The 26,023-nt window shown below is 34.7% G+C and overlaps 1 protein-coding gene across 1 annotated transcript in view; it reads right to left on the reverse strand.

Annotated features, from left to right (window-relative positions):
* LOC149793847 (complement factor B-like) overlaps positions 1–20,239 on the reverse strand; it is a 77,256-nt gene extending 57,017 nt beyond the window's left edge. Inside the window, exons 1-6 of the mRNA XM_089967827.1 lie at positions 20,080–20,239; positions 10,399–10,626; positions 5,715–6,017; positions 4,123–4,308; positions 2,512–2,718; positions 558–758 (exon numbers count right to left, since the gene is read on the reverse strand). Of these exons, the coding sequence (XP_089823953.1) occupies positions 558–758; positions 2,512–2,718; positions 4,123–4,308; positions 5,715–6,017; positions 10,399–10,626; positions 20,080–20,152 (1,198 nt within the window). The 5' untranslated portion in view covers positions 20,153–20,239. The remainder of the gene's footprint in view (positions 1–557; positions 759–2,511; positions 2,719–4,122; positions 4,309–5,714; positions 6,018–10,398; positions 10,627–20,079) is intronic.
* Positions 20,240–26,023: the final 5,784 nt, after the last annotated feature.

The following is a 26,023-nucleotide window of genomic DNA, read 5'->3' on the forward strand; positions in this document are numbered from 1 at the left end:
GTGATATACTCTACGATGTCTGCAGTGTAGCAGCTTAAAGAGATGTCTGGCACTGGGGCATCATGCCGCAGACACGTAGCATGATGTCCCACCCAGTCACATTATCCTGACAGCAGGTCGAAGAGTCCTAATACTAACCTCATAATGCTGAGCGCCTAGTGAGGCAGCTGTTAGTACGATTTTTAGAAGTCTTTGGTATGACTCGGCCGGGATTCGAACATACGAGCTTCCGCATCCGGGGCGAACGCTCTAATCACTAGGCCACCGGAGCGGTCGGAAAGTTCAGTACTGAGAAACAAATGTCGAAACTATATAGGAAAGATAACTGTCATCCCAGTCCATTTATGACCTGCAATGGATGATGTGAGCAAAACATTCAAAAGATGTTGTGATTATTAAACATGCACCCAATCTATTATTAAACATGTGGTATACAGTCTGCTAGTTTCAGCTTGATATAAAACACGTTTATGCACGTGATATAGTGCATAGATCAAACAAATGTATTGTAAAATTTATACCGTGCGATGCCGTTCTCTTTGGAATTATGAACTTACCGGTACAACGTATATCCGTCCCATTCCACATAGCATTTTCCAAGCAAACCCTAGCAATTGTATGGACAGTATCAAGGTAATGAAAATCTGCATGACATTGAAAGAGCACAATATCTCCTATTTCGTAGCTGGACCCTTCTTTTATTGCACCATACGGAACACAAGGTGCGGGGCAAGAGGTTTTCAATGTTGGCGGCTCATCTGAAAATAAAAGCGAATCATTAATAAGCATACACACACACACACACACACACACACACACACACACACACACATACATACATACATACATACTTATGTCACTTGGAAAATCAACTAATTAACGGACTAACATGAAACAAAGCAATTTATTAAATGTAGAGAACATAAACTGCTGGCTTCCCATCAACAAATAATAAATAAGTTCACCATGGATAAAACTTTATGAATCTGCGGATGTTATGATGGTTTCAAACTTAACTCAGGTACAGTGGACCATTCTTGGAAACCTGAGCTCAATCTACACCAATAAAGTATTGGTCATTATCTTAATCGATCCCGATAGAAGGATGATAATAATATTTATCGATACTGATAGAGGGATGGTGTTTATATATTACATGATGTTTCAGGTTAACTAAGAGGAATCGTAAAAGCTTCGCATATCACTACAATGCACTGTAAATCGATATACAGCTACCGCTTTAAGAAATCGATGGATATCTGGCTGTTGAGAGAAATGACATGCTCGAAAAATGTTCATGACTAATTTGACATATCTGGCTTTCATAAGAAATACCCAATGGAATAAATCATTAAGTGTCCAATAATTGTATTTCTGTCAAACTGAGATTGAAGTTAGCGTCAAATCTAAGTCATAGCAAAATATTTTAATATATGATAGATTGTTTATGGTAAATGTGTCTGTAAGAAGTAAAAAGAAGTAATGTTTTCGTACAAAATGTGCAGCTTACAAATATCCACGTTTTCAATATAAAATTCAGCAAGTTGCGGTGGCGAACAAATATCGTACATGTCAAATGTGTGCTTTAAACACTTGCAGCTTCCAGAAAATGAACAATGTTAATTGAATAGTTAATTACAATTGTTCAAATGAGCCGAATCAACGTTCAACAATATAACAGAGAGATAGCTAAAACGAATAGAGAACACGTTTTCGACGAAAGTAAACACTCCTTTGGTCAGAAATATGGTACATATTTGAATATTTGATGCATTAATGTGCAGAAACAATAAAATGGCATCATCTTATCGTCACAGTTTTCGACTCTGTCAACTTATACAACCGTACACAGAGATCCGCTTTATCTGGGATGGGTTAAAGTTATGGTTATGATGGATCTACAGCCAACAGGAGGAAAGGGTCTACGTACGTTTTATATGTTGGAATGGATGGCAGTACAAAATACGAAGACCTAAGGTTGTGACCTTATTAGTCCATCTGGTTAGTCCGGTCTTGTTATTTATGTGTCAGAAAAAGAAACTTTCACGCTTGTTTGATGGTTTGCTTTACGGCAGATCAACACAAGTAGATTATTTAGTGCCGAGGCAAATGGAGTAAAGCGCCTTGCCCAAGGTTATATCATGATAGGTGATCCAGGCTGGTTCAGTGATAGGATTCGAACTCACACCCTTTCGATCGTGAGTCCTTCACGCTAACCACTCAGCCACCGCGACTCCTTTCAACAAGAAAGAAAATAAATGGCATGTCTGTTACAGAAATCAGAATTATGTTGTCCTTGAGAGCAAAGCAAAATGTTATCATAATTTCCTGATCTTAGTGTTCTTTCCTCGTTATTTCATTCAACTTGTGAAAATAATATGATCCCAGAGTTCACGAACTCAACGAAGCCTTCATATGAAGACGAATGAAGTGACGTCAACTGAACAGATGACTATCCACAAATCTCTACGGTGTGTTATGGATCAATTCAAAAATTGGTGCTAAACTTACTTGCATATTCCAAGCGTTGGCACGTTACACAGTCGTCATCCGACCATGAACCATCTCCTTGACACGTGCGTACAGCTGGTCCAAATCTTTCATAACCAGGGTCACAGTAGAATGTTGCGGTACTGTTCACTGTTATGGGTTGGTTCGAATAAACTACATTCCCGTTCTCAAAGTTGTTGTAATGCTCCAGTCGGGGGCAGTGGATTTCTGTTTAGGAGGTTATATATATATATATATATATATATATATATATATATATATATATATATATATATATATATATATATATATATATATATATATATATATATATATATATATATATATATATATATATATAAGATATGTAAAAATGAATTGTGAAAAGTGCAAAGTAATTGCGATTATGCTACATAAAATTAACTACAGGTGAGGATGCAAGTTCTAAGAAGATTCATTAATATATATATATATATATATATATATATATATATATATATATATATATATATATATATATATATATATATATATATATATATATATATATGTGTGTGTGTGTGTGTGTGTGTGTGTGTGTGTGTGTGTGTGTGCGCGCGCCATTTAACAGGATATATGTGATATATGTATTATTCTTTCTTTTTTCTAGTGTTTTTCATTACCCTCCGTGATTTTCCTCGGGTAGCTGCTCTACCTTCAAAATACTTCAGTAACTAAACAATTGGATTTATAGTTATGTCAACTACTTCGTTGCAAAGGAGGCGAGTTATTGACAAATTATGTACATTCATAGCTACAAAACCTAGACAGAGAAATACATTTCCATGACTGATATACCATAAATTAAGTACCATTGACAGTCTGTACATGCATATATACAATACCCAGACAGAAATATACATTCCCATAACTGATATACCTTAAATCGGCACCATTGACACAGTATGTTCATCCATATCTACAATACCTAGACACAGTAATACATTCCAATGACTGATATACATTAAATCTGGCACCATTGACACAGTCTGTACATCCATATATACAATACATAGATAGAAAAATGCATTCAGATGACTGATATACAGTAAATCGGGCACCATTGACACAGTCTGTACATCCATAGCTACTATACCTAGATAGACAAATACATTCCATGACTGGTATACCTTAAATCGGGCACAATTAACCAAAATGAAGGAAAATAAAGAAACTGGATTATTATTATCTTCACATCAAGCAAGGGTAATGTACATTATGTCTCAGTTTTGTACACGTATGATTCACTGTACATTAAAATTGTTCTCTTTTAGGTAATAAAATATGTTCATATATGTACAGGTAAATGTACATACTCTAATTGCTTTAAATTATTTCTCCTACTGCGTCCTGCACAACAAAGCACGCTCGATCCAAGTAGGGAAAAGTAAATTTAATTGTACATATTTTATTGACACTAATTCTTTACTGCTGCGCACATTAATGTGTGTTTATTTACACAAAACCCTTAACTTCATATGATGTAATGACAGTATGGTCGCCTAATTCTGATTTCTGCATGTCAAATTGCAATTAAAATATATGCAAATAGTCCAATTTAAGCAAGATGAGCTAGCTTTTATGGGCACGTACCTTCACATGAGACAGACGTTTTGGTGAAACATCCATTGGACTTGCACAGAGCAATCTCTGTAGGTTTGAATCCTACATCACAAGATGCATGAATGCTGTCATCAAGCAAATATTCACCATCTTTTTTTAATCCCTCTAATGTACCATTATCAATTTCATGCTTGCCTGTCCACTTGCACACTATTTCTGTAAATATGCAAAAGTGAGAGAGAGAAAATATGAGAAAAAGGATAAATCAATCAGGCAATCAGTATGCTAGTGCATCAGTCGATCGGTCAGTAAGTGGGTCGTACATTCAGTTATTTTGTCAGGCAGTCAATACATAAATCAGATAGTCCATTTGCTTCTCACTCATTACAAAGTAAATAAACCAGCTAGTCAGATTGCAGGTAGGTCAGTCTGTCGCCGAAACCACAATATACAACTAAAGGGTCAACACATTTTTCCGTGTATATATATATATATATATATATATATATATATATATATATATATATATATATATATATATATATAAAGCTTGTATCTTTATTGCATGTCTAAAACTCTCTTGAATGTCTATGTCATTTAAATACACCCCAACATAACCTCAAATAGCCTTTAATTAATGGTACAATTAACAAAATACTCGCTAAATCGTGCCAATGATAATATCAAATAAGGTCATTTCCCGAGGACACGCCGATTTTGAACCAAATATCCTTTGACTACGAGACCGACGCACTACAACATCTCACCGTAATTGCACTACGAGTGAGAAACATAGTCGTATTATAAAGATCTTAATGGGAAACCTTAGCCGTTTGAATATGACATGTTCTTTTGCGTTCCATTTCCGATTTGTAGTCAGTGGGTCTCAGCTGAACGATTAAAACATTTATTTGTGGAATAACACTTAGGTATAATAGTCTTTCTTCAAAACAAGGTATACATAAATTACGAAGCGGTTATTTAATTTTCGTTAAGGAAAGGAAAACATAATATATGTCACAGATTAGAAAGGGCTTCTATAATAAACAGCCAGGTCAGCAAAAGTGAATGAATCTTCTCAACGACTAATATGATCCGAAAATCTACAGAAATAGTGTTAATAGTGAAGTGTTTGTAGTTCTAAACTAGACAGAAGATGGATGTTGCTACGTAAACTAGCTTTGATATGATAACGTATACTTACCTTGGTCTTTTATATAATTAAATATATTTACCTGGGTTTTTATATAATGAAATACATTTAGCTGGAATATATATATATATATATATATATATATATATATATATATATATATATATATATATATATATATATATATATATATATATATATATATACATATATATATATATATATATATATATATATATATATATATATATATATATATATATATATATATATATATATATATATATATATATATATCAGTGTCACTTTGTGAAGGCTCCAAACCTTTAGCCGTAATATGTACAATGTGCAGATGACATGTAAATGATCGTTCAATTACTATTATATCTATGTTATTGCAATGGAGTAAATATTTACATGTGTGTGTGTGTGTGTGAGAGAGAGAGAGAGAGAGAGAGAGATGACTTACTTCTACAGTCTATAACTGGCTCGCTGTTCCATTTTCCGTCATCTTTGCAGGTGAATGTTCCTTCGGTCGGCAGTTTCTCTTTTTCTTCATACGAGTCATAATCGTAGGCGTTGGGATCCTCGTCACAACTACTCTCTGGTTGACCATAACCATGTGCACACTTCAAATCAATCCTATCCCCAGCCGTGTAATAACCGAAATCAGTAAATTTTTCATCTCCTATCTCCCCAACATATCTCAACTGCTTCTCTGTGTCCGTGATGTCAACTCCATCTTTAGTAGGTTTGTCGCATGTAACTTTGCCTGCGGTGACACATAATGTAGTAAAGACGGTGTCCTTTTCGGAAGTTGCAATTTTTCAGCATGAATTTTGAATATGATTCTTTTTACAAAGTAAATGTGATTCCTTGACACTAAAAACCCATATATATGTTGCAGGATTTAATATTCTTGACTCTTTATTCATATATAGCTATGTTTCGAACATTTTGCATGAGGTCATTATTTTTGTGATTTCTGAAATATATCTAAGCCTTTCATATTACCCTAATCCTAAGCAAATTTTAACGCAATACAAAGTAGTAACTGAGGCCATCAAATATTGTGAATCCTGTCACACATGTCAAATGGCTGGAAAACCCAATTAGAAGATACCTAAGGCTCATGTGCAACCTATTCCTGCATTTGATGAACCATTTAGCAGAATATTGGTAGACTGTATCGGTCCTTTGCTTATAAACAAGTCATGCAACTAATACTTGTTGACCATAATGTCTGTGATCACAATATTCCAAGGGGTAATTCCTTTGAGGAAAAATTAAAACTAAAACCATGGTAAAAAGACTTGTGAAACTTTTATACAGTTTGGCCTTCTCAGATATGTCCAGTCTGATCAGGGGTCACATTTTACATCTGGAATTTTCAGCAGCAAGTTATGTCTGAATTAAGCATTCAAAAATTTTAGTATTCTGCATATCGCCCTGAAAGACAATGGGCTTTAGAAAAATTAAATCAACTGTGAAGTTGCAAGAACTGATCTGCACTGTACTCAGTCAAACATGAAGACAAGTTATGACAAAAATAAAGGGAAAAGTGTTTTCAACCTGGTGATAGAGTTCTGGGTCTCGTGTTTTTACCTCTATATGCTCTTCGTGTTAATAATGTGAGCCTGACACAATTGAAAAGAAAGTGATTAAAATTATATCGTTAATAGGCATGAGCGGCGAAAACAAAAACAACTAAATATGGCAAAGGAGTATGTTGATAGAAATAGCCATGTTAATCATGTTGTCAATACAGTTGTACCTATTCCACGCAGTGTGGATTTACGCGATGGAAATTCGTCTCATTGTAATGACTTTGGCGTAACCAATTTTCGCAATTCAGATAGTATGAATAATCTGGACCAGAACACTTTCACATCTACAGCCACAAGAAAATATTGAACTAAAATAATTGTTTTGATATGACGTCGAAATTATAGACTCCACACTTGTGAAACAGCGTCAGGCAGGAATGCTTGAAACAATAGAAAGATATTCAGTATTTGCTAAAGAATGATTTCCTAGAAAAGGGACTAGAGCTCACCGTGTATTCTTATACCGAAGCCAAAAAATACTTTATGTATGTGCAGTCATTATAAAAAGTGAATCGTTAGACTTAAATCGATCCATTTCCGTTGCCAATTGACGATGACTGCGTTGACAAATTTCAAAATAGAAAATATGTCACCAAGTTTGATCTTTTGAAAGGATCCTGGTAAATTCAATTGACAATTTTGACACTTACATTGATGACGTCATCATCTTCAACGACACATGGAAAGATGAACTCAAGAAAATTCGAGAGTTCTTTCATAGACTAGGTAATGCCAATTTGACGGTTAATTTAAGTAAAAGTGAGTTTTGCCGTTCTTGTGTTACATTTTTACGACACGTTGTTGACACGGTCCAGTTCAACCTATAAATGCTATCCCAGAACTCCCTGTTCCTATCAATAAAAACAGCTGGTGTATACTTGGGATATGGTTGGATATTGTTGGAAATTTTGGTCCATTTGTTGTTCTCATAATTGCTTAACTCTGACCAATTGTTAAGCAGAAAACCCAAGTTACTTTGGTCTGTAAAATGTCAGGATGCTTTTGATAAGTTAATGGTAGTACTAAAGAGTTCACCAGTTCTTTCAGCTCCAAATTTCAGTAAATCATTTAAAATGTTTGTCAAGGCAAGTGATTTGGGGCTAGTGGAGTATTCATTCTAGAAGATAACAGTGGTGTAAATCATTCATTGTACAACATTTATTTTTTTAAAACAATAAGCAAGCACCAGATAAATTATTCCACTCTCGAGAATGAAAGTATGGCTTTAATAACGGCTTTTCAACACTATGAAGTGTATATTAGTTAATCTCCTTCAACGAGTATTGTATTCAGTAATCACAACCTCTTTAAGATGAGAAACAAAAAATTTAGATTTAGAAGGTGGAGTTTATGTTGCAGAATGCATTATTTACATCAGGCACATCAGTTGAAAAAATACTCAAGTTGCAGATGCACTTTCACGGGAAACAGATTATTTGATTGTTTCATGTATATCATGTGTCATTCATAAGTCTTCATCTTGTATAATTTTTAATCACACGTATATTTGACTGATAGTTAAAAGAAAGCTTTAGTGTATACATCTTTTTATGAGGTGAGGTGTTATATATATTTCCATCGTATTTGTTAGTTTTTCTCCATGATTATTTATAACTTTATTATGGATTTCAACTTGTTCAAAATCAAGTTTACTGTTCCTGATAAGAGACACTAATTTTCTTTTAATATTGGCAAAAACATAATACATAGTTAATATGAGTGTGGGTTAAATATTAGGATCATTATTAACAAAAGTATTTAGGGTGGGTCTTGGAATTGATATTTCCCATGGAATAACCTGTGGTACCTGATATGAACCACATTCTTGTCTATTATTTTAGTAACAGACTGTTGACAGCTTGGAATTTTCCAGAAATGAGCATGGTAGTATCCTGGTTTTTTTAAACTGTGTCGTTGTTTTTATGTAATCTCGTTTACTTGAGAAATTATTATTCCTGTAATAACATCTGAAGCGGAAATAATTTTGTATCGCTGTGTTCAGGTTTTTGTTCGGGCAAAATTATTTATGCAAATTAATATTAACTGGAAATACAAAGTGATCTTAAATAATATTCTTGGATAGAAACAGTAATTTGGAAATATATTGAATTCAAACAAGGACATCTTGGATTATATTATTGTAATTAAGCGCAATTACTGTTAGTACATCATCACACTTCAGGTTACTGGTACACTGGTACATTTATACATTCAAGACGACATGCATATCGACGGCTTCAGCACTGCTGAAATTTAATTAAAATTTTAATTCTTTGGGACTGGTGGATTATTTGTCATTTAATTCGTAATAATATAAGTTCATTTAGAATTTTCTCTTTGAAGTTCACGAAACCTATTGGTTTTCGCTCTTGCCTATTACTTAGCTTACGATCATACAACGTGAGAGTGAGTGAACGAGTGAGAGAAAAGGGAATATAAATATACATATTTATATACTAATTTTGTTGAATAGTTCACTGGCGTCTAGGATCTTTGAAGTTACTAGTGAGCGAGAGGAAAAGTAAGTGAAACGACACATGTCGTGCGTTTTAGAGTTCGTGACTAAAAAAATAGATCGGCGTATATAATCACTCCAGTGTTGTGGTGCATGATTCATCTAATTCGAAAAATTAATGAGTTTACTTTAAATTTCTACTCACAGCGCTACAACGCACCCCTCAGTGAATTACTGAACTTGTCGCTATGCTAACGCAACTCGTTTTACTTTTATTAGACATTATTACATTCTGGCGCTTCGTAAGGCTGCCATTTTGTAATATTAGCGATAGACCGTTCACTCTAATCCATTTATAAACATTTGTATCAAACTATTTACAATATTCGTTACCGCTTCACTGTTCCAAGGTCAAGAAATAAATCAAACGGGATCGTGAAGACTGTTTGCTTAGCAATGCCACCTTGATGTTTATTTGCATAGCGCTCTCGTTACATAGCGCCAGCAGTAATAACAAACTTGAATGGTACAAAAAAAGTTTTACACCAATTTTATCAGAGATCGTGCATTGTGACAGTCGTCATGTGATTCAGTTAATTATATTTAGTAATTCATCCTGTGATATATATATATATATATATATATATATATATATATATATATATATATATATATATATATATATATAACACTGAGGTCTGGTCCAACCAGGAATACATCCCGTGCCTCGAGTACCGGCAACTATCAGCTACCTCTCAGTAGCCAGTGCCCTAAACGATGCGACCATGCACTCATTCTCGAAAATAGGATTTAACCAAGACTATGAAAAGAAACGGAGGTACACGAATTTAACACTCAACTATATGCACAAACCCACAGGAATTTTGTTTGGAAAAACTCTCACCTATATGTACGATTCCGTTGTTTTTCTGTTTATAAGCTCTGAGCTAAATATATGAATCAGTAGTTCATGTTTCTAATCATTTTAGTTAATGATCTTATAGTCTGGAGTTTATATGCAATGATAGTCCACAAAACTATTTATCAGTTTGCATTGATGTATGACCACTATTTGCTAGACTAATACTTACTGATGCATTTCGCCTCCATAATGCTGAACGTTTGGCCCATTACAGATGTAGTGAAAGTTTGGCCATCGCAGGTAAATATCTCACTATTCCTATTGTGCATGCGAAACGTTTTGACTTTTCCAACAGTCATCACCAAGCTACTGTTTGTACATCCAATGACATATGCATTTCCTGTTGGAATCGTGAATAGTATCTTCAGAGATGCATCCGGTACCTCGCATTCAGCATCTGGAAAACAAATAGTACAAACATATCGTCCAAGCCCAAGTTTCACTGCACCTCACAAAACTTCCTCAAAAACTTGAGATATCATATTACCTACTTCATGATACTTCTGAACATATTGGCATTTTGTCCGCATTAAAGATAGAAAAAAAAGAGGATGAGAACTAAATCGTCAGGCCGAAAATTGTACGCTTCGAAATCCAATGGTTGGACTCCATTTGTGTCATTTGGGAAAGGCACTAGATCCTATTTCCTCGGCATGATATGGCCAGTAATATCTTAAAAGTTATGCTAAACCAAAAGCTGATAAGACTAAATGGTAAATGGTTCATTTTTGTAAATATAAGTCTCTAACAACTTCCAAAACATGACATCCTCAAAGCTTCCTCAAAAGTAATGCTATATTCTTGTTAGAAACATTCAAGATGAATGTTACGGTTGTATTTAATTCCTGATGCCTCCAAAGTAATAAGCGAAACATTAATTCCTGCCAACATTGACAAGAATTAAAAGAATCCTTTATGTGCATCGGTATAACATAAACCATCTTCCATCCCCGGGTCAGATTGCAACGTCAGACACGTGATATTACCCAGGGTCTGGACAAGAATGATGATCCCAAAATAGAATTTGACTCCTTAACTGCCACGCACAGTAGTGGATTTCGTTTTACTAAAAGCCTTATTTAAAGTGTCGGTTATAAATAAAATGGCGCCATTTGTTAGATACCGCATGAATAGGACAAGAGTTTCACTATATATTATATTATTTATAAAGCGTGTCTGTTTGATTGACACATAAAATAGTGCTGAAGCTTAGAAATGTGCTTAAAAAGCAAATAGCTAATCTAATTGGAAAAGTTAAAGCAATAGAGAAATAGGGACATCATATAAGACGTCAGGTATGTGATGAGGTTTAAACAATCAGGCCAAACTGGCGATGCGCCATACAATAAACTGACTAGACATGTGTTGTGATACAATAGTTATATGAACAAGAGAAACGCGCGCTGCACCATAAACGTTTGCATTCAAACGTGTACAGCAGTTTTCATCTTTAATGCATCCTCTTGAGGAGACCCGCAAAGAAAAGACGCCATTCTGCATTGGGTCGCCTTTTGTATTTTTAACAGGGATCGAATGTTAAAGAAAAATAATTTCCGATATTTTCCCAAACGGTTACCCAAATAATTTAAACACAGAGCTTTGATAAGGTATGCATTATTTTAAAAGAAAACAAAACAAATTACAATTCATTCTCTTTATTTTGGTGCATGATTCAGAGAGTATACATCTGACCTTACTTAACATGTGTACCTCTCAAAAGACAGCTAGATCTGATTCATTGACTTCAAGAGATAAATTGATAAAAGAAAGAACAATCTAGCCAATGACGTTTTAATTTCTTTCCATATTTTGTAACTCATTTATTTCACTTTCATACGTTAGTCTTGTCTACTTTATTAACAGTTCAATGCCCCTATTTTAATAATTGCTGAAAGTTAGTGTACTCTGTGCCATTTCAATTTCATGTCTGAGTACATTCGATTAGCCGTTTCATTTTCATTTCTGAGTACATTGGAATAGCCATTTCAATTTCATGTCCGAATACATTCGAATAGCCGTTTCAATCAGCTGTCTGCTTGTTTCCCACATATTGCATGTTAACTAAGTACAGTCATAGTACATTAGAGTATCACGGAAGCATGTCAACAATCTCTCCATTTTTGCTTGTCGAAAATGCAACAGTTCACCTTATACCATTTCCCGTTTCAGAAGTGTTTACTAACTGTATAGAGAAACCATACTGGTCCAATATAGCTGGCCCTTACTTGTCTACCACAGAAAAATCCACCCACCCACCCACACCTCCATTAATATCGATAGGTCATGGCCTTATTTTTGGCAATTCAAGATAAAAATTATCATTCACAATCACAATTCTGCGCTAAAAAATATATACATAAACAGTTAGGAAAGAAGGAAGCAGAAATAATTTCTAATTCTGACTCAGACGATCAAACTTTCATTTGTTGCACATAAACATAGTCCCTGGACTTTTTCCCGCAGTCCTATAGCCAATAATATTTATATGTGTTTGCTAATTTAAAGAGCAGCTGTCCTTCCAAAGAACTAGAATAGTTTGCACAAACAACATAATTTTCAGAACGGAATGTCTATACAGGTTCCGTGTGATGTCACATGTTTTTTTTTCAGTTACAGAAATATTGAACAGTAAACGTGTGTCCGTTTCACTCCCGGGAATTCAAATTGTTTAATATGCATATGAAGGGATGATTCTGGATTCAGTTTTTCCATGATTTCAGTAACATATCTCTGCCCGGATATTTGCATTATTCAATTGGGAATAGTATACTTAGCAGAAGGACAAAGTTTAGTTCGAGTCAAAATTGCAACTCGTAATAAGAGATATTGTTCGATGCTGTTGTTCGATTACTTTCAATTTGTAGACTGGTTTATGTCCACATTCTTTTGTCATCGTCATCATTTAAATTATAGACGATTTCGCCCATACAGGCATGTACATCTGGTTAATGTCCATAAGCGGACTATTTAATTGATCCCGGAGGAAGACATTAGAGCATCACCCAGGCAGTATTGTGCATAAAAGTCACTATTTCACTGAGCCGTCAGGTCTTGGATCAATATGACTGGCTTCATTCACCCTAATGATCTGAATGTAAGGTTATACTCGAGTGGGGATAGACCCAGCACACACTTGAATGATAGGTAGCAATTCAGCCTGCATTATTAATTAAACTTGTTCTTTAAAGAAAGAAAACCAAATACAAGAAGATAACTTTTTTAATTTAGATTATGGGTTATTGCAGTTCATTTGTTTCTATATGTGTGGGTTTAGGGTTGGGCTAAGTACTTGCTTATCTACCTTTATGTTTGATTTATTTTCCTAGTTTGTTTTGGATGAAGCTTTTAGCATGTTGTTATGTTGTTATTTTATTTTCAGGCTAAGTCTATTTGATTAAGACATATATCTTTGACGAATACTCGGATCTCTTAGACATGTCAAAAAAATCGGATCTTATTTATTTCCTAATTTTATGTTTATTAGCCTGTCTGCTAGTCATGATAATGTTTACTATTTTGTTTTATTTATGTGCTGTTATTTTATACTCAGGCAAAATCTATTTTGATAAGACAGATATCTTTGCCGAATACTCAGGTCGCTAAGACTTTTCAAAGACATATGTTCTTATTTATTCCCTAATTTTAAGTTTGTTAGCCTGTCAACTAGTTTTGGTAGGCTCGGGTTTATTTTGTTTTGATCATTATCCTAGCTTGTGGATAGAGTTATTTATGTGATGTTATTTTCAGACCAAATCTATTTTGATAAGATAGATACCTTTGCCGAATACTCGGGTCGCTAAGAAATAGATAAGCTTATATAATCCTGTAAGTTAACATTTAAACCACTCTTGTATCTAGGGGTTATTCCATGCTACAGATATACCACCCATCGCTCTTTCCCACGCCCGCTATCAATTAACCAATTCCATTAGTTTTATTTGTTGTTGCTGTTGTTGTTTAGAGTTTAACGCGATTTCTCAGCACATGAAAATCTTTACATTGCGTAACGAGCCAGTGTGGGGTAAATGGGACTATATTCAGATATATACAGATGATTAATGATGTAAGACATTTTAATATCTCAATTGTGGAAGAAATTGGAGACATCGATTGGCTTAGTCTTGTGCACTTCATTCTACAGACAAATATACACAAGTAATTTGTCAGAGTCAGCGGAAAGAACAAGAACAAGTTTTATATTGCACAGAGACACTCGACACGTCACAGTACTCGAGTACTTTATTATATAACCCATCTTTACATGTTAGGCTTTTCTAGTCATAATGGATGAATATCTCTGAATTTATAAAGACTAGATTTTGTGCATGTAAAAACCATTGACGCGCGACCGTCAGTAAAAAACACGGACATAATTCTAAGGTGTGCGATACGGAGTTAGGAATGAACATCCGTATGCAGCGCTTCATCAACCCTGTAAGAGCGAAAGTATAAATAATAATTTTGATAAAGTTGTTTTGTTTTATTTAGCAAGGTGTGAGGGAACTTCTCTATTTCGTCTAAATAAGTCAAACACGTCAATCATTTCTCCGTTAATTGTTCGCTAAATTATCTAAGTTTAAAAGACAGTTATCTCCTTGTACTATTTAGTAATTCTGCTTTATCTTTGGTAAACAGTTTGATTCTTACGGTTTCGAGATGACAGGTTTTGTTGTGATCAAATTGTTCTCCAAGATACAAGCAACAACGTTCTTGGTGCATCCGTGAGAATAACAGATGGCTGCTTAACCACCAAGATCATTTGAGTAATTGGCTCACCAGAATTAAAGACACGTCATTCAATTTACCTTACACAATGAGACTTCAATTTACTTTACTTAATGAGACTTTCTTAAAAACGTCTGGACTGTCGGTTATCTGAAGAGATTTTAATGTGACACCAATCCCGACCGCTCAAAGCAGGCATAAGTAAGTCTGTATTTATTTGTCACTAAGAGGACCAAGAAGGAAGTTTTAATGGTGCTTAAGTATGAAATGATTGAGGTAAGTGGAAAAACAAAATGATACCAGGAATGCAGGACCGAAGGTCTTCATAGTTCAGCCGCAAAACGCGTATTCTACCGATGTACAGTGCTTGGTTTGATCTCTGGTTTCTACACATACAAAGGTACGTAGACATTCATCCATGAGGTTTTCAAGTTTTCCATGTCCCAAAGAATAAAGATGTCAACATCCTAGCTGTAGACAGTATGCAGCGTACATTGCTATACACCACTGTAGCTTACTGTATCTAGAATCAGGACCAATGGGGAGGACAATGGGCGATATGACCCGGGCTTCAACCCATAAGGGGCCTCGGTTTTTACCAGTTATTTCCTAGATCTCTTAAATATTCTCATCATCTAGAGGCTTCAAACTCTCGAAGTGGCTCCAGCCTCTCTCTACCTTTGAAGGAGACTGCCTTGAATCACAATGAATGAAGTTAATATTTAAATAAACGTGGGAGTAGAACCCACAACTTCTGATGTCCAACGTGGGGGCGTTTTCGTATACTTCTTGGCTTCATTTGTTACTCCCCCAAAAGTGTATTCAAATTCCCTTCACTTGAAAATTTATAAGTCTGGGATAGTGCATGCAAATCGTCAGAAGTTCACTACCAAATAACCAACCGTACCCACCGGAGTAATGATGTTACCAGCGCTGCGTTCAACAAGAATGCCCACATACGTTTAAATAAAGAAATCTAATCGAATTTTATTGGACTGTGTTATGTTAATCTCTATTAAATGATCACCATATGCTGGTGTACAAGTATCCAGTCCAGTCAGGCCATCGCACTCAGCAAAAGAAATTATCTATCCCTCTTTTTACGCATCCCATATATTCACTTTTTCAAAGCTTGTGCAAGTGTGCATTGCAACATTAGCCCCAATCCACAGTTGCATAACACGCCACTTGTTCCAAAAGAGGGCCATCCTATGTCGAAAGGGCGGCCACTGGTGGAACTACAGAATACCGGACACTCTTTTATGCACATCCAAAACTGAACACGCTAAGTAGGGGATGAGCCACTTGAAAACTGGACTGTCCGGAATAAAGCTGGACGAATAGCCACTCTATATATTAAATAGGGCAGAAAGATTATAACCTGTGATGAGAAACTAACGTTAGGCCTCCTTTTTGAAAAGTTTAAGGGAAAAGTGTATTGATTAAACATTGGTTCGTGGGAATTTTGGGGGAATGTGGCTCCACAGTATGAATCGATCTCGTTAGAAATGGTATCAGTACAGAATGTTTGAAAAGGGCAAGGAATGTAATCGTACAGGTTTGTACATAGTTTTATATGCAGAATGAGTCTGTCTGGTTAGAAATGGTTACAAATCGGATAGGAAAGTCGTAGGTGTATGGTTACAAATCGAATAGGAAGTCGTACGTTTATCAGAAGAGAGAGATCAAGTCTATTTTTTCTTCAAATTCCTGTGAATGGTCTTGTGTCACAGCCCTCCTAGATCTGTTCCTGTTATAACATTTTTGCTTCCTAATTCTTATCTTTTTTGCAAGAAACTTTGCTGGTAGAATGTTCACCCCACCCCACCCCACCATCTCTGCCAGTTTATGATGATGTAAGAAAGATACAGAAGTGAAGCGATAGGAACTTTTATGTACCACCAAAAGGAAGCTGAACATATTGCTGATGTACAACAAGAACAGGTAAAGAGAATGCAGCAAGAAAAAAAGAAACGTTTAAATAATAAATGCAAGGTGGTGTTTGTTGTTTATGTTTCGGGTAGGGCTGGATGCTGCTTGCAATTACTAAAATAAGCTTGCTGTATATACAAATAGTGATATGTATTTTAACAACGAATAACTGAAATGTGGCAATTTCAACGTGCAAACCTCCCGTCAGTCGACAAAGATAACAGTGCAACCTACCTAGCATCGTTTCCTTTAACGATACAAATGTATGCATCTCGTGGTATAGCATTGATACAGCGTACATATATTTTCCTTGTGAACTGTATATTGACCAGGTGAATGAACTCAACCATGCCGAGTGTGTCCGCTACAAAATGTAGTTCGATGCTTTTTCGCTATTCGCAATCACCTTTGGATATTAAAAGTTGGTTGTTTTTCCTTATTAGTTTCTATTTTTATTGACATTGATTAAATCAATATAAGACAGACTAATAATTTATACATGAAGGATGGTTTTAATGAAGTAGAGCACTGCAAAAACATCGTTACATTCTTGAACGCTGAACGCTTAATCACATACAGGAGCATGGAATTTAGTGTACAATAGAAAGAAAGCGAAATGAGTAACCAACAAGAGGTAATTAAAATATTTTAATGTTTATAGTTGGAGCTAAGTCATTATTCTGCTTTAATTAACATTACTACCGACCATAAAACTGTTTCTCTTTCTCATACTCTCTCTCTCTCTCTCTCACTCACTCTCTCTCTCTCTCGTGGTTTCATATAACATTTATAATAATTCTTCATATATCTAGAGACATCCTGGTATGACACAAGTGAATATATCAATGCTCGTGTTTTCATGGAGTTTCGTCCGTATCTTGCTAAGATGCTGAACAGAGAGATAGAGAAAGAGAGGGGGCAGCCTTTGAACATTTTTATATTTAAGTAATAATAATAAAGTTTTAGAATTGTATAATATGTTTAAGAAACAACAACAACAAAGCATTAAATATATTAAATTACATTTGCCCCATAACCAAGACAGGCTATTGCAACTTTGTATCATTAATTATATAAACACTGTAGATCCCAAGCCAAGTGTACATACACCCTCATGAAAAGCCGTATTTCTTGTAAGTTACTTGGTGCAAATTCAGTTTCAATGCTTTCATCCAGCCCAAATCTTTTTCTATCACTCCGTGATGTTTTGCGTATTTTGTCCCTTATGCATGAGACGGGATGGGGAAATGGAAACAGAAAGGACTGCGACGAATTTGTGTGCCATGTTAAATTAATTTAGCAAACGGGGATTATTATTACTTTTTAGCGTTAGTTTCATACGTCATTAATGATGAATGAGTGGAAATTCATCACTGATCTACTGGAATAGAACTGACAGCACACAGTTCCTTTTTGTATTATCACACCATGGGCGGATCACACTTTGATATAAGCCATCCTATTTTCAACATATATATATATATATATATATATATATATATATATATATATATATATATATATATATATATATATAAACTAAATACGAACATTGCAAAAATAGTATCTAATTAGACTGAGCGCTTTCGTCTCTTAATGAGACTTTTTCAAAGGCAAATACAAAACATAGACAAGACAAACAAATAAAACAGAAAAACCGTTGTTTTTGCAAACTTTATATGGATATAACTTGTTACGCATGCTGGAAAAAACGTTTTATATTGATCCAGAAATTGATGGGCCATAATGACATCTGTTATTTTATTTAAATGTATGTACCCGCAAATTATATCCCGGATATTTCACTGTTTATAATTTACATAAATCCTATTTACGTTACAGTCCCTGACGTCATGTTGTTTTCCGAAGCAAAAGTTGATACAAACTCGTGCCTACTGTCACTCCATTCAAACGCACGACACATTTGCGTAGACTGTTACCGTGTTTTTTTATGCAGTATGACCAGTCAGTCTTACTCTACTAATGCACCCTGAGAAGTAGTGTTAAATAGGCAAAGGGCTAAAAATGTACTGAGCCCAAGCACACGTCGTGTTAACAAATTCAAACAATTTTGCATTCCCTGTGTTATGGAAGCTGCTTGAGAGAAGCCTACGAGAAATGTGAACAGTAACCCACAGCTAATCTTTTATTGTTTTACGGTGACATTTTTACAGATATTTATCCTGTCATAAAGATTCGTGAATTTAATGAACATTGTCTCATTAAAGAGAAACCCTTAACCTCAAATCTTCACCAGAATGTGCGAAAAACGGAATATAGATTAAACTGGCATTCTTTTGCTTTCATCGCTAGTGTCACCATTTTGGCTTGAACAATACCAGTGAAATGAGGCAAAACAAAATCAATCAAATGACCTACATTTTATAACGGTAGTAATCGTAGTGATACACACTTTTGCCACGTTTATGACTCTCTGCAAGAAATTACTGAGCAAAAGTGCAAACTATATAGGTATTTATATATAAGCTTTTCGAGAACAAACAAAGTATAATAAATTCATGTCATTTGAAAATTAGGTAAACTGTTCCCTCCCCATGGATACATCTTATAAAATCTTCTCAGAGTTCAGTTCAGAACTCGAACAGCAAAAATGACTGAGACGAAAAGAGCATGTGACAAGATACATATTTCAACATAATATATTTTTATATATGTGGACGCGGACTCGAACGCCTACAGTAGCAGAGTGTTCCCCGACATCTTTTTGTGTCGTTTGTATGCAACCTAGAGCTATCTATATCAAAAGGAATCTTGTTTATGCCTGTTCCGACTAATTGTATTTTGATCGATATTCCAAAACTTTACAAACGGGTTTCTTTAAATGTAAAAAGGGATGAATATATGGCTTCTGTACAAGTTACAGTGTGTAAATCAAGTATAAATACTTACTTGATTGCCTCAACTTATTGAACACTCGTTTATCCGACTGCGTTTTTCCTCTTTTATACTTCGTTACAGGTGAAGACAAACGGCATTTAAACATTTCGAAAATTAGGTACAACCATCTGTTTTCGATGGCAAAAGTTCTCGTCGGATTAACAATATTAGTCGGGAATTAACCAAGTTGAAAAAGGTGTGGAGATTACAATAAATCAATAATAAAAGGCAATTAATAAAATGCAATTAAGATTCTGTAAACTTACAATGTAAATAAATAAAAAAATAAACTTACAAATGCCCTGGAGACAATGCAGTATTGTCAGAAAAAGAATAATCCTTCTTAAGGAACACATTTCCATCATCATTTCAAGCAATGTATGTAGCAGGATGAATACATCACGAGAAATGCGTGTACAATAACACCATCCTTAATTTAAAGATGTTTGTTTATAACTTTACACACGCCCAAGCGCGCGCTTCCTTTATGTTGCAGACTTTTAATTAGGTTCCGGATTTCCATGAAGAGTACTGACGTGGAGAGGGCGGAAACGGCTGCATTGTCTTTTTTAAGTGTTATTGGCTACTCATTTGTTGAAACGATTCTTTACTCTGTGTGTATGTGTGTGTGTGTGAGAGAGAGAGAGAGAGAGAGAGAGAGAGAGAGAGAGAGAACGAGAGAGAGAGAGGGAAAGGAGAGAAGGGAAACAGACAGACAGACAAACAGACAGAGGGAGGGAGGAGGAGAGAGAGAAAAGGATTATATGGTCGATATTAATCTAAATCAAAGCGGAATAATGTCTTAGGTCAACTGTAAATATATTAAAATGTTATAATTACCTTTTGTTGGTTAGTCATTTCGCTTAGTTTGTATTCCACACTAAAATTCAATGTACTAATCAATGTTCGGAGTGGCATGTATACAAAACTGGTGTAATATCCCATTAGTTCTTGTTCTGCAGTTTTGCAGTGATTAATTTCACTTAATACGGCTGCTTTACTTTAGTACTTTATATTAATATTCGTTTTCATTCGATGAGGAGAAAAGTGTTTCACGTTTGTGATTATTGAGTAGAGTAATGAGTCATAACGAAGAACTCTCAGAAATGGGATGCAAGGAGCTGGGGAGAGCGAACCGAGATAGAAGGGAGAGCTTTGTAGATAAAGATATTTTGGAATCAGAAAGACACTCGTAAAGAGGCAGAAATGAATTTGACAAAAACAAAAATGAGCAGCAATCAGAAATGGAAATAATGGATGGTGACAAAATAAAGAAAATGGAAGGATTAGTAAATAGGAAATTATCGGTAGAGATACAAGCTGTGTTGCAAGCAGAATGTGAGAGAAAGACTTAAAGAAACAAGCAATGTTAGACGTAATAGAAATAGAGAATAGGAAATATGGGATGGAGCTTAAATGGGTGATATAGTTGTTAATGGGTACATTAGATGGATAGAACAAACCGCTGATGCGAAAAACTAAAAATGGTAGGTTGCACACCTTTTGACTTGGACACGGCAACACAGACAGCTATCTGAATTGATCTGAGAGCTAAATCACTGCGCAGAAGTGGAACAGATATGATTGGCTGCTTCCCTTTAGCTGTTATTCTCGCGGATGCTTACAAAGTTTTATAATCATTTGATTCTCACGATTATGCAAGATACGCAAATATAAATGACATTCTACACAAATATAGTTTACATCGTACACATAAATATAAATGTGAGTTATTATAGTGGAGCCATTTGCGCCTGTATGTACAATGAAGATAACTTTTGTCAACGGTTAAAAACAGTTTGCCAATATCTTATTTAATCTGAAAAAAGTAATCAAAATGTCCTATTCTAAAACAATGGTTTCTTCAGAAAACAAGATTATTGTCGGAACAAGGGGAGAGGTGTTTAAACTACGAAGATATGGAACTTAAACTATTAAAATGTTCATTTTGTTAGTCAATATGCATATCTACAGACATACAGATGGGTAGACATTGAGATGGACAAACATTTCCTAAGAAAATTTACGATTATTTTACTATAAGTTAAAAAGTCCAAATATTTTCTAAAGTTTATAGAAGAAATGACATACTTATGGCAACATACTATTCTTTAATAACCGATTCATTTCTCACAAGATGTCATATTGTCTCCGCCTCTATCTATCATTTATTCATATTTTTATATCCCCATGGCACGATTGTCTAAGTATTGTGAATAAGAAAACATTTCGCTATTTTACAGTCAGACTTTACCATTTTCTTCATAACAGCACATAAATACAGAAATTAAGTCCATAAATACATAGCTATTTCTTTACATTTCGATATACGAAACCAACTCAAAAGGGCAAACATGAAAATTTAAAAAAGATTCTGTTAGGTCTATATGTCCAAGTGGGTTCTCGAGTATACTGTACATGTGAATAATTCTTATAATCGGCGTTGTACTCTGTGTGTGTGTCTGTCTGTATGTCTGTCTGTGTGTGTGTGTGTGTGTGTTGTGTTGTGTGTGCTAATTGATGGGCTGATCATTTTATTGAAGGGCATACGTGCATCCATTCTTCCATTCGCTTCAATAAAAAGTATTATTTCATCATTATTGATATCATTGATATCAGTCATTTTGAGTTATTGATTTAATGCTGTGTGAACAGCTGCGATATGGTGTAGAGCGAGAGATTCATTCAAAACTATTGGAACAGCCATGATCTGTGTAGAGCGAATGATTCAGTCAAGGTTAATGGATCAGCTATGATCTTGTGTAGAACGAGTAATTGATTCAATGCCATTGGATCAGCCATGGATCAGCCATTACCTCACATATAGCGAATGATTCGTTCAAGGCTATTAGATCAGCTATGATCTCATATATAGCTAATGATTCATTCAAGTCTATTGAATCAGCTATGACCTCATGTAGAGCGAAAGATTCATTCAAGGCTATTGGATCAGCCATGACCTGTGCAGTTCGAGCAATTCATTCAAGGCGATGGGATCATCGATGATCGTGTAGAACGAGTGATTTATTCAAGGCTATTAGATCAGCTAAAATCTGGAGTAGAGCGATACATTATACAAAGCTATTGGGTCAGCTGCTATTTCACGTAGAACGAGGTACAAATGTGCGATGCACGTAGTATCAATGTATGTGAAACTATTTTTAAGAAACAAATTGCAGAACAAAATCACTCTTCTATTCTTCTATAGGACTCACGGTACTAATTCAGTTCCCATAGTAAACCTTAGCAAACACCATTATATTAAAAATTCAATAACTTAAATGTTTTGAGTGGTCATGATCAAACCTATATTTATCAGTATAGATGAAACCTGGATGTCAGCTTCTGTGTTGAGGAAAGCATATGAGCCGCGGCATTTTCTGGACCTGCATGTGTTTGAACCATGTGCTTTCAATTCCGCACCAAAGAGGCAGGTGCTAATTTTAGTAATGAGCATTCCAAACTCAAGACTGTTAAAGGTCTGAAATTGAAATTCCATCAATAAAACAATGTCTCTAAAAAAAATCACTTACAACTAGGATAAGCTCTCAAAAGAGTCTTTTTCCTAAAACATAACTTACATTAGAAACCAATCCTGGTCTGCCAAACCCATATATACTCTATTTTATGTTCACCCATTTCTAGGCTGGTTCCCATTTTTCTACATCATTAGTACCGTGTGTCCTTTAGCTGTGATGACCCACGTTCATCATCATCATCATCATCATCATTACGGCAATTAGCATCATCGCATAACAGTATAACAAAGATATAACTGCGCACTCCTTTTAAATGATCATGTGTCTCCATAACTTGTATCACTTGCATTGACTTCCTCCTCTAGAATACTCAAGTGGTCCACAAAACACAATTAACCTACTTGTTAGATGGGTCAAGTATCCTCAGTGTTTTTCTAATAATTTATTACGAAGCTCTGTTTTTCGCTTAACACTTATGCCTTTTAATAATTAGCTTCTTCCTTCACTGGCCATGTTGGAACAGAAGGGCTATAAAAACTATTATACAAAATTAGCACTAAAATGCACATTCATATAATACATTACACGTAGTTAGTAATTATATCACTGCGGGTGGGGTGGGGGGTGCTGTGCTTTTCTTTCGGTGCAGCATATTTTGGCATTCTTTTTCCGCAAGTTAATTAATTTCGTTCAGATAAAATTGGTAGTGGGATTGCTATAATTTAAAAGAAAAATTCAAGCTCTGAGAACTAGACATTTTATTTTTCGAAAAAAGCCTAGGCCTTGCGCATCTACCCACCCCCAATAATGAAATGGTGGAGTCCATATTGTTGTTAGCGTAAACTGGTTATCATACATATACTCTCTACCTCCGCCTGCACTAAGACCAGAACCCCGCATCGTTCCTTTTCCTCCTACTGCTGCAACTACTAATATTACTAATTCATCTGCTGCTGCTACCATTATTTCTGCACCCCGTCAGAGTCAGTGCTGCTGTTGCTAATGCTTGTATGACCCTACGTAATAAGCTCATATATCCGCGACCTTCTCAGTACATGGTGCAAATGTGCGAATACGCTATGGACGGAGACCAAAATGATGACACGAGACAAATGAGGATAAAATGGAAGAAAAAAAACACAAATTATGTGTAGTACAGTTATCTGATTCATGTTTCTTTTACTGGAGTAACTATGCACGTGTTCATAGTGCACGGCTGGATGAGAGACAGACAGACAGACAGACAGACGGACAGAAACAGAGTAACAGATCAAAATTATAGATACATTTGACTGGGTTAAAATGCTAGTTAAGATTATACTGATGCTAATTGCACATGCAGAAAGATTCTTTGCAATAATAAGTACGCACATTTGATGGCAACATTTTATTATCTTTTAACCTGCTGAAAAATGTTCTAAGCATGAGTATGCAAACGATGTAAAATCAGTGTTAATGAATCAAGATAGAAAAACGCAAGAAGATAAAATATCAAAAAGTTCTAGGCAGGAAGCATACAAACTGTAATTGACAGGAAATGGAACCAGTTCTGTCTAAAATTCGAAATAAATAAAAAATATGTATAAAAATAATTATAATAATGAGAAGAAGAAGAAGAAGAAGAAGAAGAAGAAGAAAAGGAATTGTTATTATCATTATTATTATGATTATTATTATTATTATAAACTTTCTTCGTATTGCAGGCCGCTGCACAAAAGTAGGTATAATTTAATAAGGTGTACATTGTTTCATGTTAATAATAATAATAATGACAACGCAAAAGTCATTACATTTAAACAAAAGCATTCCTTCAAAATACATTCATATAAATCAGGTGTCTTTCGCTTATTCGTGCTGACAATATTTTTGTGAAACACTTGAAATAGTCTGCAAGCATGCATACAAAATCTGAAAATTCGCTATAATGCCTGATAGGTCATCCACATATGTTCAGTTATGAGTATAGCAGAATGTAAGATAATACTTTATATATATATATATATATTGGAAATTGTTATAAAATATATTGATTTAAACAATATAATAAAATTAACAAATCACAAAAATACATGATTAAAATAAAGAATTGTGAACAAAAAACTTTTATTATAAATTTTATTATAAATTAAAAGAACAACTGAACACTATGCATATAAAGACCCAAAAAAATCAGATTAAAAAAATGAGAAAACTGTTTTTAATATTTTTGTTGTAATTTTTTTGTGATAATTTTTTTTTAAATTCAAATTTATTTCATTTTATAAATAAAAATCATTATTTTATATATATAGTTTTTCGCTTTTTATTTCTGTTATTTCGCTTGTTTACAATTATTGGTTTTAACTTTGCATTTGTTTTTAATCTTAAATGTTAATTATTTTATACTTTTTAAACCTAATTTATTTTTAAGTTTTAAACTTTTGGGGAATTCGTTAAAGTCTCTTCTAAGTGTCGGAACTTAGGTATGATTTGTAGTCTTGTGACATATTCTATAATATATAGCAAACGGGATTTTCTTTCAGTCTCTGCTAAAGCCGATGATGTTCTGATTGATATCTGAGGGTACACCATACGCCTTTCAGCTGGTTACCTCCCTTTGTAATGAGAACTCCAATGCATCAACGATGTAAATTAGGTGGTAAAATGACATTTTAAAAACTGCATGACACTCAGTTAGTGCTGAATTTGTGTGATCTTTTATCTACACTGGCTTTAGTGCAGAAGGTGAGATTTTATCAAATACGAAGGTGGAAAACGCCA

This window comes from Sinohyriopsis cumingii, chromosome 8, assembly GCF_028554795.1.
Source record: "Sinohyriopsis cumingii isolate HCF-2022 chromosome 8, ASM2855479v2, whole genome shotgun sequence".
Classification (NCBI taxonomy): domain Eukaryota; kingdom Metazoa; phylum Mollusca; class Bivalvia; order Unionida; family Unionidae; genus Sinohyriopsis; species Sinohyriopsis cumingii.